Genomic DNA, 14517 nt, shown 5'->3' with positions numbered 1-14517 from the left:
CCCTTTTGAGATGCCCTTCTTCCTAAGCTTTGGAGGAAGTAAGGGATACCATCCCAGCCCTAGTACACAACTGCTTTCTCCTAAAATGTATAGAATGGTTCTTTCTTTTCTTCTTTTTAAGATTTTATAAAATTTATTTATTTGACAGAGGGATAGACCACAAGTAGGCAGAGTGGCGGGCAGAGGGAGAGGGAGAAGCAGGCTCCCCACTGAGCAGGGAGTCTGATGTGGGGATCCATCCCAGGACCCCGGGATCATGACCTGAGCCAAAGGCAGCTGCTTAACTGACTGAACCACCCACGTGCCCCAGAATGTCTTTCTTTTAGAAATCATAGCAAAACAACTACTGGTAGTAATTACAAGTCACTTCTACAAGAGATTTTTCTTTACAGAATCTCTCTTACTGATTATAGGTTTAGGGTTATAGTATCATATATATAAAGAAACCATCAACTAATCAGTATTTCAGTATAGAACAAGGGCTTTATTGTTATTACTATCAACAATATTAATAAACAAAAGTAAAACATTTTGTTCTTCAGGGTTCCAAGGATAAAAAACATGCATCCAAGGAAGCAAAACAAAATCAAGAAACTGTAGATAGGAATCACTTGTTTCATGAGTGTGTGTCTATGCATAGATGTATATGCCGATAACATACATACACTAATCACAAATGTAAAATAAGGATTACATACATAGGATATACATAGGAATGTGTGTAACATAGGAATTATAAATATATAATTCCTTTTTAGTATTTAAGGACTTAAGAATGTTGTTTTTCCTGTTAACAACTTAATTGAGGACAACTTGGGGAGAAATTTTACCTATTAACAGGTTTTATGCTTTTGGTCCATTTACGTAGCTCTGTCTTTTCAGGACTTGTTTCATAACAAATAATGGTAGAATTTACTCGGTGTTTCTAAAAAAAAAACTGTGAGAAATAAAATAAAAAAGTTGGCTAATAACCACTAAGAAGTAATAAATGGGAGCTAAAACATAGATGGGAGACACAGCTGTGTTGCAATAATTAAAAGGGCTTTACTCGAACTGAATAACTGCCCTAATTCTGTCTCATTTTGACCCTGATAAAGGAGTTGATGAATGGCATGAATTTTCAAGGATTACTCTGTGATTTCAAAAGAGGTGTCCCAATAATGATCATACTAATGACTCAAATGAATTTCTAGCTGTAAAACTGGTGCTTATTTGCTCTAATATGTGTATATATTCAAGCTAGAAGATCCTTTTTATATAGAACAGCTCCAAAGGAGTAGAAATTTAGGTTGTGGCCATCAAGAGCCAAATGACCTGACATATAAAAATGTTCAAGTTTTTCTCTGAGGGTGCAACCACCTTTCCCTAAGTCTTTTCATGAGTATTATGTATATTACTCAGCGGTGGGGCATAGACACATCCCTCCTTCCCTCAGAGAAGCATTATGGTGATTTCTTGATATTTCAGGCCTAAGACAATGGTAGGTTATCCAAAAATGGTCTAATTTGAATAGGAGAGAAATACTCTAAAACCTCAGAGTGTCTGAGATTAAATAATAATGATCTAAGGCAAGAGGAACTGTAAAGCTATTCACTATTCCATGTTGAGAAACATTTTGCCCCACATAATGCAGGGAATGTGCATAGCACTAATTAGGCAGGTATTTATTGGCTCATCATTGAGAGAGCTACATGTTTGTATAAGATTATTCATAAAGTGGTAGCGTGTATTAATTTTTAAACGTTTTTTTCTAGATCTGCTGGGTTAGACAGGCATCATGTTATAGTGATAAGAATAAGGAATGGATAAACTGACAGACATGGAAAGAGGGACCAAGGGACGGTGGAGGGGAAATGGATTCATTATGACATGCAAATATAAAGTTCCCTAGCTAAGAACAATAAAGCGCTGAAAAAAAAACACATATAAAGGTATTGTGGTACTTTTCCATTAATTTTTCAAAGGTCTTGACCTCCTAAAGAAAAATTTCTGACTAAAAGGGGTTTTCCTCGCCACCTAGTTACTTCTTCTGCTGGGTCCTACAGAGAAATAATGCTCCTATATTTGGCCCTTCAGACAGTTGCCACGGAAATGAGAGCTGCAAATACTTTCAGCTTGTTGGCTTCACTGTGGGATCCAGTGTAACCATGATTAAGCTGTCAGAGAACCTTCCTAAGTACAGTTTTACCTGATAAGTAAGAGTTTCCAGAAAAATGGTGACACATACAGGAAGGAAAATAGATTGTTTAACTCACTCTGAAAAATCCCTTTGATTCATAGACTGTCTACATGATTGAAACCATCTCTTTTTCTAAACAGACTCTTCTCAGTTCACAGACAAGTACCTCAGGGGGCAAATAAAAGGCCCTTAGCTTTGCATGAGGAAGTATTACATTAACAGAAGGATTATAGGTTTCCTGAGTGCTGAAGAAATAAGAAAGCAAAATGTTAAAATGGGGGGAGGCCAGAGTGCATGAGAGGGAGGGAATCAAATGCCATTTAAACCATTTTGAACAACATTAAATACACGATTAGAAAAAAGAAAAATCACTGTGGATGTCAAAGGACATCGGCTTTTCACAACTGGAACCAGAGATGATTGGATATGGAGCAGCTCCACTGCAGTGGACTTGAAACTTTGATAGCTTTTGTTCCCAGAAAAGGAGACCTGGCTTCTCTGGGAAAGAACACTAGTTTTCACTTTGAATCCACTGAGTAGTTCTACTCCACATCATTGACCCCTAATGAAACTCTGTTGCTTCAGGTCAGCGTTTTTCATTAGTTTTGGGATTAGAGAACACACTACTCCATGTGGTGTCATGCCTAGGAAAAATGAACTGTTTAGCAGAAGCCAATGTTTAGACAGCTACTTGGAACAAGACTTTCCAGATAATGGCGGAATAGGAAAATGAAGTTGCAAATTGAAAAGATTGTACTCTCTATCTTACATTCAGAATTTATAAGTTCTTTTAGTTAAAACTACCCCCGTCATCTATATGTTTACTAGTGGTGTCTAAATTATTGCAACCATTTTGGAGAGCAATTTGGAAATATCTAGAAAAGCTGAAGATGTAGATTCCATACAAACTACCAATTTTACTACAGGTGTATGCTATGGACTGCATTGTGTCCTCCCAAAATTCATAGGTAGAAACCCTGATGCCCCAGTATGACCACACCTGATGATTGGGTCTTTAGTAGGTAATTAAAGCTAAATAAGGTCTTATGGGTGTGGCCTTAACTAATAGCATAGCATGAGAAGAGGTATCTCTCTCTCTCTCTCCATCTCTTACTCCCTCTCTTTCTGTCATGGGATAACACAGCTAGAAGATGATTATCTACAAGCCAAGGGAGAGCTCTCACCAGAACCCAACCATGCTGGTACCCTGATCCTGGACTGTGAGAAAATAAGTAACTGTTGTGTAAAGCACCCAGTGTATGGCATTTGGTTATGGTAGCTAAGACAGTGGCTATCCTAGAAAATGTAAAGATGTTCATTATAGTATTGTTCCTAAAAGTACAAATATGGAAACAATCTAACTTCTTATAGAAAAAATATATACACCATCTGTGTATTAAAAAAAAATAAATACACCGTCTGTTCACATAACAGAATTATACAGAGCAGTTGAAATGACTGAACAATAGTAACAAATATCTATGTAAATGAATCCCAAAAATATAAAGTCAATCAAAAAATCAAACTGTAAAGGATATTTACACATGCTATCATGTAAATTTTGAAATACCTAAAACGATAGTTTATAATTTTCAGGATATATACTTGTATAGTAAAAGTACAAACATCTGCCTAGAAGTTACACATACAAACTACTTTTGAGAAGAAAAGGAAAAATAATAATGAAGGCAAGGGAGTGACTTTTGCTGTACGTGTAATGTTTTATTTCTTAATAAGAAATGAGATTGGTGCAAATTTCAGCAAATTGCATCTTTTAAATCTAGGTGGTAAATGCATGGTGCCTGTTATATTATTTTCTGTTGTTTTCTTTTCACATATTTGATAAAAGATATTTCCCCTTGTCATCTGGGTTTTCAGCAGTACGATAGTACTTTTTAGACAGATAGTTCTTAGCCACCTTTTACATACGCTGCAATAAGAAACCCAGAGAAGTTAGCTGACATGGCCAAAGTGTTCAATCTAGTTAAACAGTGACTTGAGGACTAGACATGAGTTGTCTGTCCATAGCCTACTCCATACAACTGTTAATTATCTGCTCTAGAGACAATGACTCCAACTTTGTCATCTAAGCCAGAAATAACTCAAATCACCTCCAACTGTGGAAAAGCACATTCAAACTCATTGGATCTTTTCTGTCCCCCAAATCATACCCCACAGTTGATGTGTTATCTATTTTCCTTACTCACAGGCATCCACACGACTTAGGAGAGGTCAGATTTTCCACTTTTGAAAAAAAGCATATGAGGAAACAAGACTGCTCTCTGATCTACAAACTTTCTGAAACAATTGACAAGTTTGCAGAGGCTTTAAAAATGGGAGCTTTGGGGTGCCTGGGTGGCTCAGAGGGTTGAGCCTCTGCCTTCTGCTCAGGTCATGATCTCAGGGTCTTGGGATCGAGCCCCACGTCGGGCTCTCTGCTCAGTGGGGAACCTGCTTCCCTTCCTCTCTCTCTCTGCCTGCCTCTCTGCCTACTTGTGATCTTTGTCTGTCAAATAAATAAATAAAATCTTTTTTAAAAAATGGGAGCTTTACTGATGATAATTAATTTTGGTTAGAAGATTTTAGGAAATTTATATTCTTTGTAAGACAGATTTTTAATAATGTTCAACATAGATTTGCAGCACAAGAACTACAGGCCATTTATACTGAATTTCTAAATTAATCCCAGTAATTGAGTTTTGGAAAAATGAATGACATGAAGGATTCCATGATATAAGATTGAAACAATAGGTAGGAAATACTCAGAGACATTAAGAATAAGTGTTTTTTCTGCCAACATCTAACATATCCAGGCAAAAATAATCATTATTTAATTCTGCTGAGGCAAGAAATTTGGCTTTGTAAATTAGGCAGTGTCAACCTACATTTTACATAAATAAATAAATAAACCTTGAAGGAGGACTGAACTTATTTTGAGAAGTAATGACTAAATACACAACTTATGCATAATTTCATACTCAAATTTACTAAAAATACACAGCTGGGGAAAGGTGCTATTATTTACACGCAGTGTCTGGTGCACATGCATGTGCACACACTCACACACACATACACACTACACATTTGGCCAGCCATAGGTAAGAAAATGGTCTCTACACTTGCTCAAATTAGATAGCTGGGTTTTTTTTTTTTCCCATTATCTACATTCTGCTGATTTTTTTAGTGTGTCCCAAAGTGTTCTCCTCATTTGTTTCCATCATCAGGGGCCTTTATCTCTATTTGCTTATCTGACTGTGCTTAAATCTTATCCTGATAAGTAGTATTCCTAAAATGTTCTCTTCTTTCAACCTGCTTGGCAAAACATTGTGTGCCCTTTGTTCTCTGGCCAGATATCTTAGTGATATTCCCATACTGTGTGGGAATGGAAGGGATATTTTAACTCTAGTCCTTTGGGCCAGAAGGGTGCCTTTTTGAGTGGATTAACAGTAAAAATATGAGAACCAAAAAAAAAAAAAAAAAAGTGAGAACCATGACACTTCTTGTGTCCAATGCCTAACTCTCCTAAGGGCATGGCAATTCAGGGGTGTTTTGTAAGTGACAGCAGGGGCTTATTACTCACATGCTATTTTATACATTTTATTTCATTTTTTCTATGGTTTGATAGGTGACTTATCCATTATATTTCCAAGAAAAGTAAAAGGTACTTCCATATTTCTAATAAAAAGACAGCAAGAAATAATGTAATACAGTGTACTTATATATTTTTATATAAAATTAATTAAATTAAAAATTGATTAAATTTAATTTAATTAAATTAAAATTTATTTAAAGTACCTTATTTGAGAACATAATTTATTTTTATTATGGGTACTTCTTTGTTTATATATATAGTTAGTTCTTCTGCACATGCTATTTTTTCCCAAACTGAGTCCTATAGAACTGTGTTATTAACTCTTTTGTTAAGTGTGAAGGGAAAAAAAAAAGTGTTCAATTCCCAAGTAAACTGGTATTTTTAGGGTTAGAACAAATTAAGTAAGTTTCATTTTTGAAGACCTCAGACCCTATATGTGACTATCCATTATACAACATAAGAGATGCTAAAATGTACAGGGTAACATCCTTCCTTTTTGATTCTTATTGTAGAATGCTCATTTGTATCACTTAGACAATGTATTCATTCATATTTAGGCAGGTTATATAAACTTGGACTTACATTTCTAAATTGGCATCCTAGTTTTTAAATGCAACTGAATTTTTTACTCCTTTTTATTTAAATTATAAAATTTATATTCATAAAAATTCAAACCATGTACCTTTAACTTCTCCTCTCCCAGAAGTAACCACTGTCATCAACTTAGTAATCATTTCTTTCTGGTCCTTTTTATATGAAACAATTGGGATTCTTACTTCATAGAGGAAGATATCTGTCAGACATCTTCAAAATTGGATTGGAGGGAAAATATTTTTTAAAAATCTTCAAATTATATATTTCACCCATACTTCCATGGCTTACATTTTGAATAGTGTTAGATTTGGCTTTAAGTACAACTCTTGACTTTTAATTAACAAAAGTAGTTAGTTACCATGAAAGTGAGATAAAGAATAATACAATTTCTAAAACTCTTTCCCCAAATTGAGCTAGATAAGTTATATCTTTAAATTTGATCTTTCCTTAAATCCTTCTCTGATTTACATTAAACTATTAAAATAAGCATAAGTCAAACCACAGCTTCATTCACCAAACTGAGACAAGACCTCAACGCCCTCTAGTGGGGTGACTTCCATCCTCTATCGTGTGTGTACAACCAACACCCTGATTCCAGTAGGTAAGATGAAGTAACATGAGTTCTTACTGTTAGAATTGTACTTCATTCATCCAACAAATATTTAGACCTGTCCTTAAAATTGTCTGGTGAAAACGAGCCATCACCAAGAAAGCAAGGAAAATTTATTTTGGGAGAAAATTTCCACCAATAAAATATCAAGTAATAACTTCTATCACTACAATCAGTCTCTGATCTTCCAAGTTATCTGCTTGCCTTGACTGCCTACTCTTGGCTATGACTCTCTACTCTCTACTATTGAACTTATAAAGATTTAAATCAGTTTTTTCATTTAAGAAAGAAAAACAGGGGGTGCCTGGGTGGCTCAGTGAATTAAGCCTCTGCCTTCAGCTCAGGTCAAGATCTCAGGGTCCTGGGATCGAGCCCCACATTGGTCTCTCTGCTCAACAGGGAGCCTGCTTCCCCCTCTCTCTCTGCCTGACACTCTGCCTACTTGTGATCTCTCTCTCCCTCTGTCAAATAAATAAATAAATAAATAAAATCTTTTAAAAAAGAAAGACAGATTCATCGTTTTCATTGGTTTCACTTCTCTGGATTTATCACTTTCCTTAAGTTTATTCCATTCACTTTTCTAAACAATAACTAGAAGTGTTCACGAACCACTGAATCCATTTGTCTTCTTTTCTTCCTTTGGAATGTGGGTTATCAACATGCCCCACTTAAAAGATAATACCTGTTGCCAGGGATGAGAGCCCTGTGCTTAAGAGCACAGAAGGTGGAGCCAGCAGGCCTGACTCAAAGTCCAAATGGGCCATTTATTGTCCATGTGACTCTGAGCCAGTCGCTCAGACGATCTGTATCTTAGTTTTCTTGTCTGTAAAATCAAAGTGATAATAATAGGATCCCATAGGCATAGGATTTAAGAAAGTCCAAGTAAGGAGGTAGAACAGTACCTAACTCAGTAACTTTTACTTAATATTACTCTTTCATCAGAGTTCTGTGAATGAAAATAAGATAGCATGTATGAAAGATTTGAATCACATCTCTTCTTTTTTTTTTCCAAACTAAATGTAGCTACCCATTAGGTCCTCACCATTCCTTATTTAAATGATTCCAGTAGCCTCTTAACTGGCCTTTCAGCCTGCAGTGTCTCCAAAAACCAGTCCAGGGTCATCCATCAGATTTACTTTCCTGAAAAGAATATTGATATTTCTAGTTCAGGATATGATGAACTCATCAACTATAAAAGAAAAGTATAAAAGCAATTGAAGACAACTGCTGAAGACAACTATAAAAGCTGCTAAATGAAAAAACGGTGTGAAGGAGCAGGAAAGTGCCCAGTTCAGGCCAGATTGGAAAGGAAAAGTTGCAGTCCTTGAGAGAAGAGAAGCACTAGAGAGGAGTACCATACTCATCATGACTTCTTCCCTGAGGACTTATTTCCAGTTCAAAAAAATAAACTGGATTTATTTTGGGGAGTTGAGTTTTATAAGTTCTTTAGATGTCATCTCACACCAGTCAGAATGACTGCAATTAACAACACAAGAAACAACAGATGTCGGCAAGGATGCAGAGAAAAGGCAACCCTGTTACACTATTGCTGGGAATGCAAACTTGTAAAGCCAGTCTGGAAAACAGTATGAAGATTCCGCAAAAAGTTACAAATAGAAATACTTTATGATCTAGAAATTTCACTGCTAAGTATTTACCCAAAGAATACAAAAATACTAATTCAAACGGATACATGCAGCCCAACGTGTATAGCATCATTATCAACAATAGCTACATTATGGAAAGAGCCCAAATGTCCATCAGCTGATGAAGGGATGAAGATGTGAATGAAGAAGTGAATAATGGATTATTATTCAGCCATAAAAAGAGTGAAATCTTGCCATTTGCAACAATGCGGATGGAGTGAGAGAGCACTGTGCTAAGCGAAATAAGCCAGTCAGAAAAAGACAAATACCATATGATTACACTCATACGTGGAATTTAAGAAACAAAACAAATGAGTAAGGGGGGGGGGAGAGAGGGGCAAACCAAGAAACAAACCCTTAACTATAGAGAATAAATGATGGTTACCAGAAGTTAGGGGCGTAGGGTGGGGTGAAATAGGCGATGGAGATTAAAGAGCTCCCTTGGGATGAGCGCTGGGCATTTCGTAGAAGTGTTGAATCACTACATTGTACACCTGAAACTAATATTACACTGTATGTTAACCAACTAGAATGTAAATAAAATCTTAATAAATAAACAACTTAACAAACAAATAAATAAATAGGAGAAATAAGCCCCAAGCAGAAATCTTACTGAGCTGAAGGAGAAACAGTTGGAATTTGGGGTTGCCAAAGTATCTAGCACTCAGGAAGAAAAATTACACAGAGCAGGGATTCCAGGTAAAGTTAACTGAAAAACTGTCCAAATACACACCTCCTCCCATCACTGGATAACTCCTTAGTTATAAATATCTAGGGTGAGACTCCAAAAAATGCAGCAGAGAACAGCATCTGACAGAACAACGAGCTAAGCAAATGTTTCATAAAGTAGCTATGTGATGCTGCAAAGATTCAAATGTGAGTTTAAGCCCAGGCCAGGTGAAGGCGGCAGGGTGGTATCAGTAAGTACCCTGGGCTTTCAGCCAATGCAAAAGTATTACATCTGGGACTGAGGGCAAACATGAAATAGAAAATTCCTAATGATGATGAAAACCATTTCTCAAAAGAACCAAAATTATCCTCCTATATTTTATATACCTGCTGGAAGAAAACTTAACCTGTGAAAGATGACAGCATTTATAGTCTGTCCAATTTTTCACTCACAGTATCTAGCTAAGAAAAAAAAGAGCCAAATTACCAAAAGCCACAATTTAAAAGAACAACAAAAATCAACCTAGAGATAAGATAATTGAAGTAATCAGACAGGGACTTTAAAATAAAGATAATTCATGTGTTCAATAAAACTGAGGAGAATATGGAGAATTTCAACAGAAACCTAGAATCTGTTAGAGAACTTCCAGTAAACTGGAAAACAAGTCAGTAAACCATATTTAGTTTGAAGCACAAAGAGAGGCGGATAGAAAACACCAAAAAGAGACAAATGAAGAATAGTGATAAAGTCTAGCATGCATTTGTACAATTGGAGTTCTAGAAAGAGGAGATGATGGCTCAGAAATAATATTTGAAGAAATACTGGCTATTGTTTCAAAGCTGATTAAAAGCCACCAAACCACAGAATTAAGACACTATGATTCTCACGTAGAATACAAGTGTAAGGAAACCATACTTGAGCACATCATAGTTATGTTGCTAACAACCAAGACAAACAGAAAAATCTTAAAAACACTCGGAGGGGAAAAAAACCCACACATTATCTTCAAAGAATCAACAGTAAAGCTATAAGCTTACTTTCAACAAAAATTATGGAAATCAGCACATAATGGAATGGCATTAAAAGGTTAAAAGTTTTTTAATAAAGGCCTTCCTGCCATTTTACCTAGAATTCTATACACAGTAGAAATATTTTTTTTTAAAAGAAGGCAAAAATTAAGGCCTTTTCAGACAAACAAAAGCTGAGAGAATTTATCACTACTAGATCTTCACCACAACAAATGCTAAAGACTTATTCAGGCTGAAGAAAATGATCCCAGATGGAACCACAGGCTTGCATAAATGAATGAAGAGCACCAGAAAGCATATGTAAGTAATCTAGATGAAATAGACTAGTTTATGAAAGAAAAATAATAATTATCTGATTGTAAATAGAAGTAAAATATGTGAGCACAGTACATCAGAGAGGGAAATGGAGTTAAGCTGTTGTAAAATTCTGTTTGGGGGAATTGCAAAAGTGCTAATTAAAGGTAAACTATGTAAGTCTAGGATGCATGTTGTATTCTATTGTTGCTCAGCAAAAGACCCCAAAATGTGCTGGTTTAAAATAATAATAATAGCATTTGTTTTGCTTACGGATCTACAGTTTAGGCAAGGCTTGCTGGGGACATCATGTCTCTACTCAGAATCAGCCATGGTCGCTCAAAGCTGGAAGCCAGAACCATCCAAAGACTTACTAACTTACCTGTCTTACAACTGGTGTTAGCCCATGGCTGGAACCCTCAGCTATGCCCAGAATACCTTCATGTGGTTGTTCCATGTGGCTGTCTACCACAGCATGGTGGCTGGATTCATGCTGAGCAAGTTTGGGTGCTCAGAGCCAGTCAGAAGCCATATCACCTTTCCTAATCTATCATCACAAGTCCTGCAGTGTCACTTCCACTACATTCTATTGGTTAAGAAGCAAGTCAGTAGGGACAATTCATATTCAAAGGGAGGGAAAGGAAGAACATCAAAGAATCTGTGAACTTTTTTTTTTAGGATTTTATTTATTTATTTGGCAGACAGAGATCACAAGTAGGCAGAGAGGCAGGCAGAGAGAGAGGAGGAAGCAGGCTCCCTGCTGAGCTGGGAGCCCAACTTGTGGGGAGGGGCTCAATCCCAGGACCTTGAGACCATGACCTGAGCTGAAGGCAGAGGCTTTAACCCACTGAGCCACCCAGGCACCCCTTGTGAACATGTTTTAAAAACACAAGAGTAAGTTTCAACAATTTTCAAATCATTGTTATTATACAGGTGACACTTCCTGACAATAATGCAATTCAGCTATAAATCATTATCAAAAAGCATTTAAAAATTTAAAAATTCCCTGTATATTTGGAAAATAGAGAGTATACTTGCATTAAAAACTTATTGGTCAAATAATAAATCAAGAAAAATTTCAAAACCTAGGATGAAATCTCAGTAAGCCTACTACATATTGAAGTAAATATTTAAAGGAGATATTTGAGGAAAACTTTTATGCTTAGGAAAAAAATGCTGAACATTAGTAACAGAAAGAAGTAACCTTAAAGGTAAAAAGCAAAAGCCAATAAAAGAAAAGGAGGAGCTCCCTTTCTCTTCTGGCCCGAAGCGCTTAGGGAGCCGTGGGCTTCGGTGCAGACATGGCCAAGTCCAAGAACCACACCACGCACAACCAGTCACAGAAATGGCACAGAAATGGCATCAAGAAACCCCGGTCCCAAAGATACGAATCTCTTAAGGAGGTAGACCCCAAGTTCCTGAGGAACATGCGCTTTGCCAAGAAGCACAAGAAGGGCCTAAAGAAGATGCATGCCAACAACGCCAAGGCCATGAGTGCATGTCCCAAGGCTATCAAGGCTCTCATCAAGCCCAGGGAGGTCAAGCCCAAGATCTCAAAGGGTGGCAGCCGCAAGCTCAATCGACTTGCCTACATCGCTCACCCCAAGCTCGGGAAACGTGCTTGTGCCTGCAATGCCAAGGGTTTCGAGCTCTGCCGGCCAAAGTCCAAGGCCAAGGCTCAAACCAAGGCCCAGGCTTCGGCTGCGACTCTGGCTCCAGCTCCAGCTCCTGCTCCTGCTGCAGCTCAGACTCCCAAAGGTGCCCAGGCCCCCACAAAGGCTCCAGTGTAGAGGCTTCTGTGTGCCAGTGTGAGGACAGAAGGACTGGTATGACCCCTGGGTTTCTATCCACATGGGGCTGGTGTCCTCCTGTGCTATTTGTACAAATAAACCTGCAGCAGGATCTGTCAAAAAAAAAAAAAAAAAAAAAAAAAAAAAAAAAAAAAAAAAAAGAAAAAGAAAAAGAAAAAAGAAAAGAAAAGAAAGAAAAGGAGGAATTAAAATAAAAATAAAATCAATACAATAGAAAACAAAAACACAATAGAGAGGATAAACAAAGCCAAAAGTTCATTCTTTAAAAGTTCTAACTGGTAAAACCTCTAGCAAGACCAATTAAGAAAGGGTGCCTGGGTGACTCAGATGGTTGAGCGGCTGCCATCAGCTCAGGTTATGGTCCCAGGATCCTGGGATCAAGTCCCACATTTGGCTCCCTTCTCTGCAGAGAGCCTGCTTCTCCCTCTGCCTGCTGCTCTGCCTACTTGTGCTCTCTCTCTGTCAAATAAACAAATAAAATCTCTCTTTTTTGTTTTTAAAGACTGATCAAGGGAAAAATAGAGCATAATTACACAACATTAGCATCAAAAAATTGATATAACCACGATGTCATAGAAATGTATTTGGTTGAAAATGTTTGCATGTTCATTACAGACATTCTTTCTTTCCAGTATTGGCTCTGATAATTAGTAAGGAGTGGAGAACAAATGAAGGTCCACTAGGTGCTGTTGGCAACTGAATGTTTGGCAGCCCTCTCTAATATGTCAGTGTGTTGGTTGATCAAACTTCCTTACCCTGGGACTATCTCTACATTGCTAGTGTACATGACACAAAATCACGATGCCTGGCAATGTGGACATGAATAATTTTTTAAACTTTTTCTTATTGAAGTACAATACACAAATACACAAGCCAAGTAAACAGCTCAAGAGGTTAAGACAATGTAAACACTTTGGTAGCCCAGATATACAAAGATGCCAAGACTTTAGAAATATCCTGCAAAACCCCTCCTCCTACTACTTTCTCCCTTTTACCGCTATCATGACTTCTAACTCTACGGTTAGGTATGCCTGGTTTTAAACTTTATAGAAATGGCATCACTTCAGAACATATATTTTGTTCTTGGTTGCTTTCAGGCAATGCTATGTTTGCAGTTCATCCATGTGGCTGTATGTAGGTGAATTTTTTTCATTCTTAGATGCATTCTATTATGTAAATATAATAATTATAGATTTTATTGTTGATGAACATTTAGAGTGTTTTCAGGTTTTGACTCATGTATATTGTTGTCATGGAATATTTTTTGTATGTGTCATGACACACATGTGCACATATTTCTGTTGGGTACATATGTAGAAATCATGCTGGTCATGATATATACATATGTTCATGCCAACTTTTTTTTTTTTTTTTGCAGTTGACCTGTGAGTTTTTTAAAATTTCTTTTCAGTATAACAGTATTCACTGTTTTTGCACCACACCCAGTGCTCCATGCAATATGTGCCCTCTATAATACCCACCACCTGGCTCCCCCAACCTCCCACCCCCCGCCCCTTCAAAACCCTCAGATTGTTTTTCAGAGTCCATAGTCTCTCATGGTTCACCTACCCTTCCAATTTCCTCCAACTCCCTTCTCCTCTCTAACTCCCCATGTCCTCTATGCTATTTGTTATGCTCCACAAATAAGTGAAACCATATGATAATTGACTCTCTCTGCTTGACTTATTTCACTCAGCATAATCTCTCCCAGTCCCGTCCATGTTGCTACAAAAGTTGGGTATTCGTCCTTTCTGATGGAGGCATAATACTCCATAGTGTATATGGACCACATCTTCCTTATCCATTCATCCGTTGAAGGGTATCTTGGTTCTTTCCACAGTTTGGCGACCGTGGTCATTGCTGCTATAAACATTGGGGTACAGATGGCCCTCCTTCTCACTACATCTCTATCTTTGGGGTAAATACCCAGTAGTGCAATGGCAGGGTCATAGGGAAGTTCTATTTTTAATTTCTTGAGGAATCTCCACACTGTTCTCCAAAGAGGCTGCACTAACTTGCATTCCTACCAACAGTGTAGGAGGGTTCCCCTTTCTCCACATCCCCTCCAACACATGTTGTTTCCTGTCTTGCTA

At 37.3% G+C, this 14517-nt stretch overlaps 1 protein-coding gene across 1 annotated transcript; it reads left to right on the top strand.

The window, feature by feature from the left end:
• Positions 1–11839: 11839 nt before the first annotated feature.
• On the top strand, positions 11840–12526 carry LOC131819524 (large ribosomal subunit protein eL29-like). Its single transcript, XM_059154700.1, has one exon. It carries the CDS (start codon positions 11915–11917, stop codon positions 12401–12403), a length of 489 nt encoding a protein of 162 aa, XP_059010683.1. The 5' UTR covers positions 11840–11914; the 3' UTR covers positions 12404–12526.
• The last annotated feature ends 1991 nt before the right edge of the window (positions 12527–14517 follow it).

The sequence above is a fragment of the Mustela lutreola genome, chromosome 1 (assembly GCF_030435805.1).
Source record: "Mustela lutreola isolate mMusLut2 chromosome 1, mMusLut2.pri, whole genome shotgun sequence".
NCBI classification, from domain to species: domain Eukaryota; kingdom Metazoa; phylum Chordata; class Mammalia; order Carnivora; family Mustelidae; genus Mustela; species Mustela lutreola.
The sequence above is the reverse complement of the archived record's forward strand: the minus strand, read 5'-3'. Positions and strand labels throughout refer to the sequence as shown.

Bases quoted from the DNA above. Each gene is read 5' to 3' on its own strand.
- LOC131819524 (XM_059154700.1), top strand. From the start codon at position 11,915: ATGGCCAAGTCCAAGAACCACACCACGCACAACCAGTCACAGAAATGG.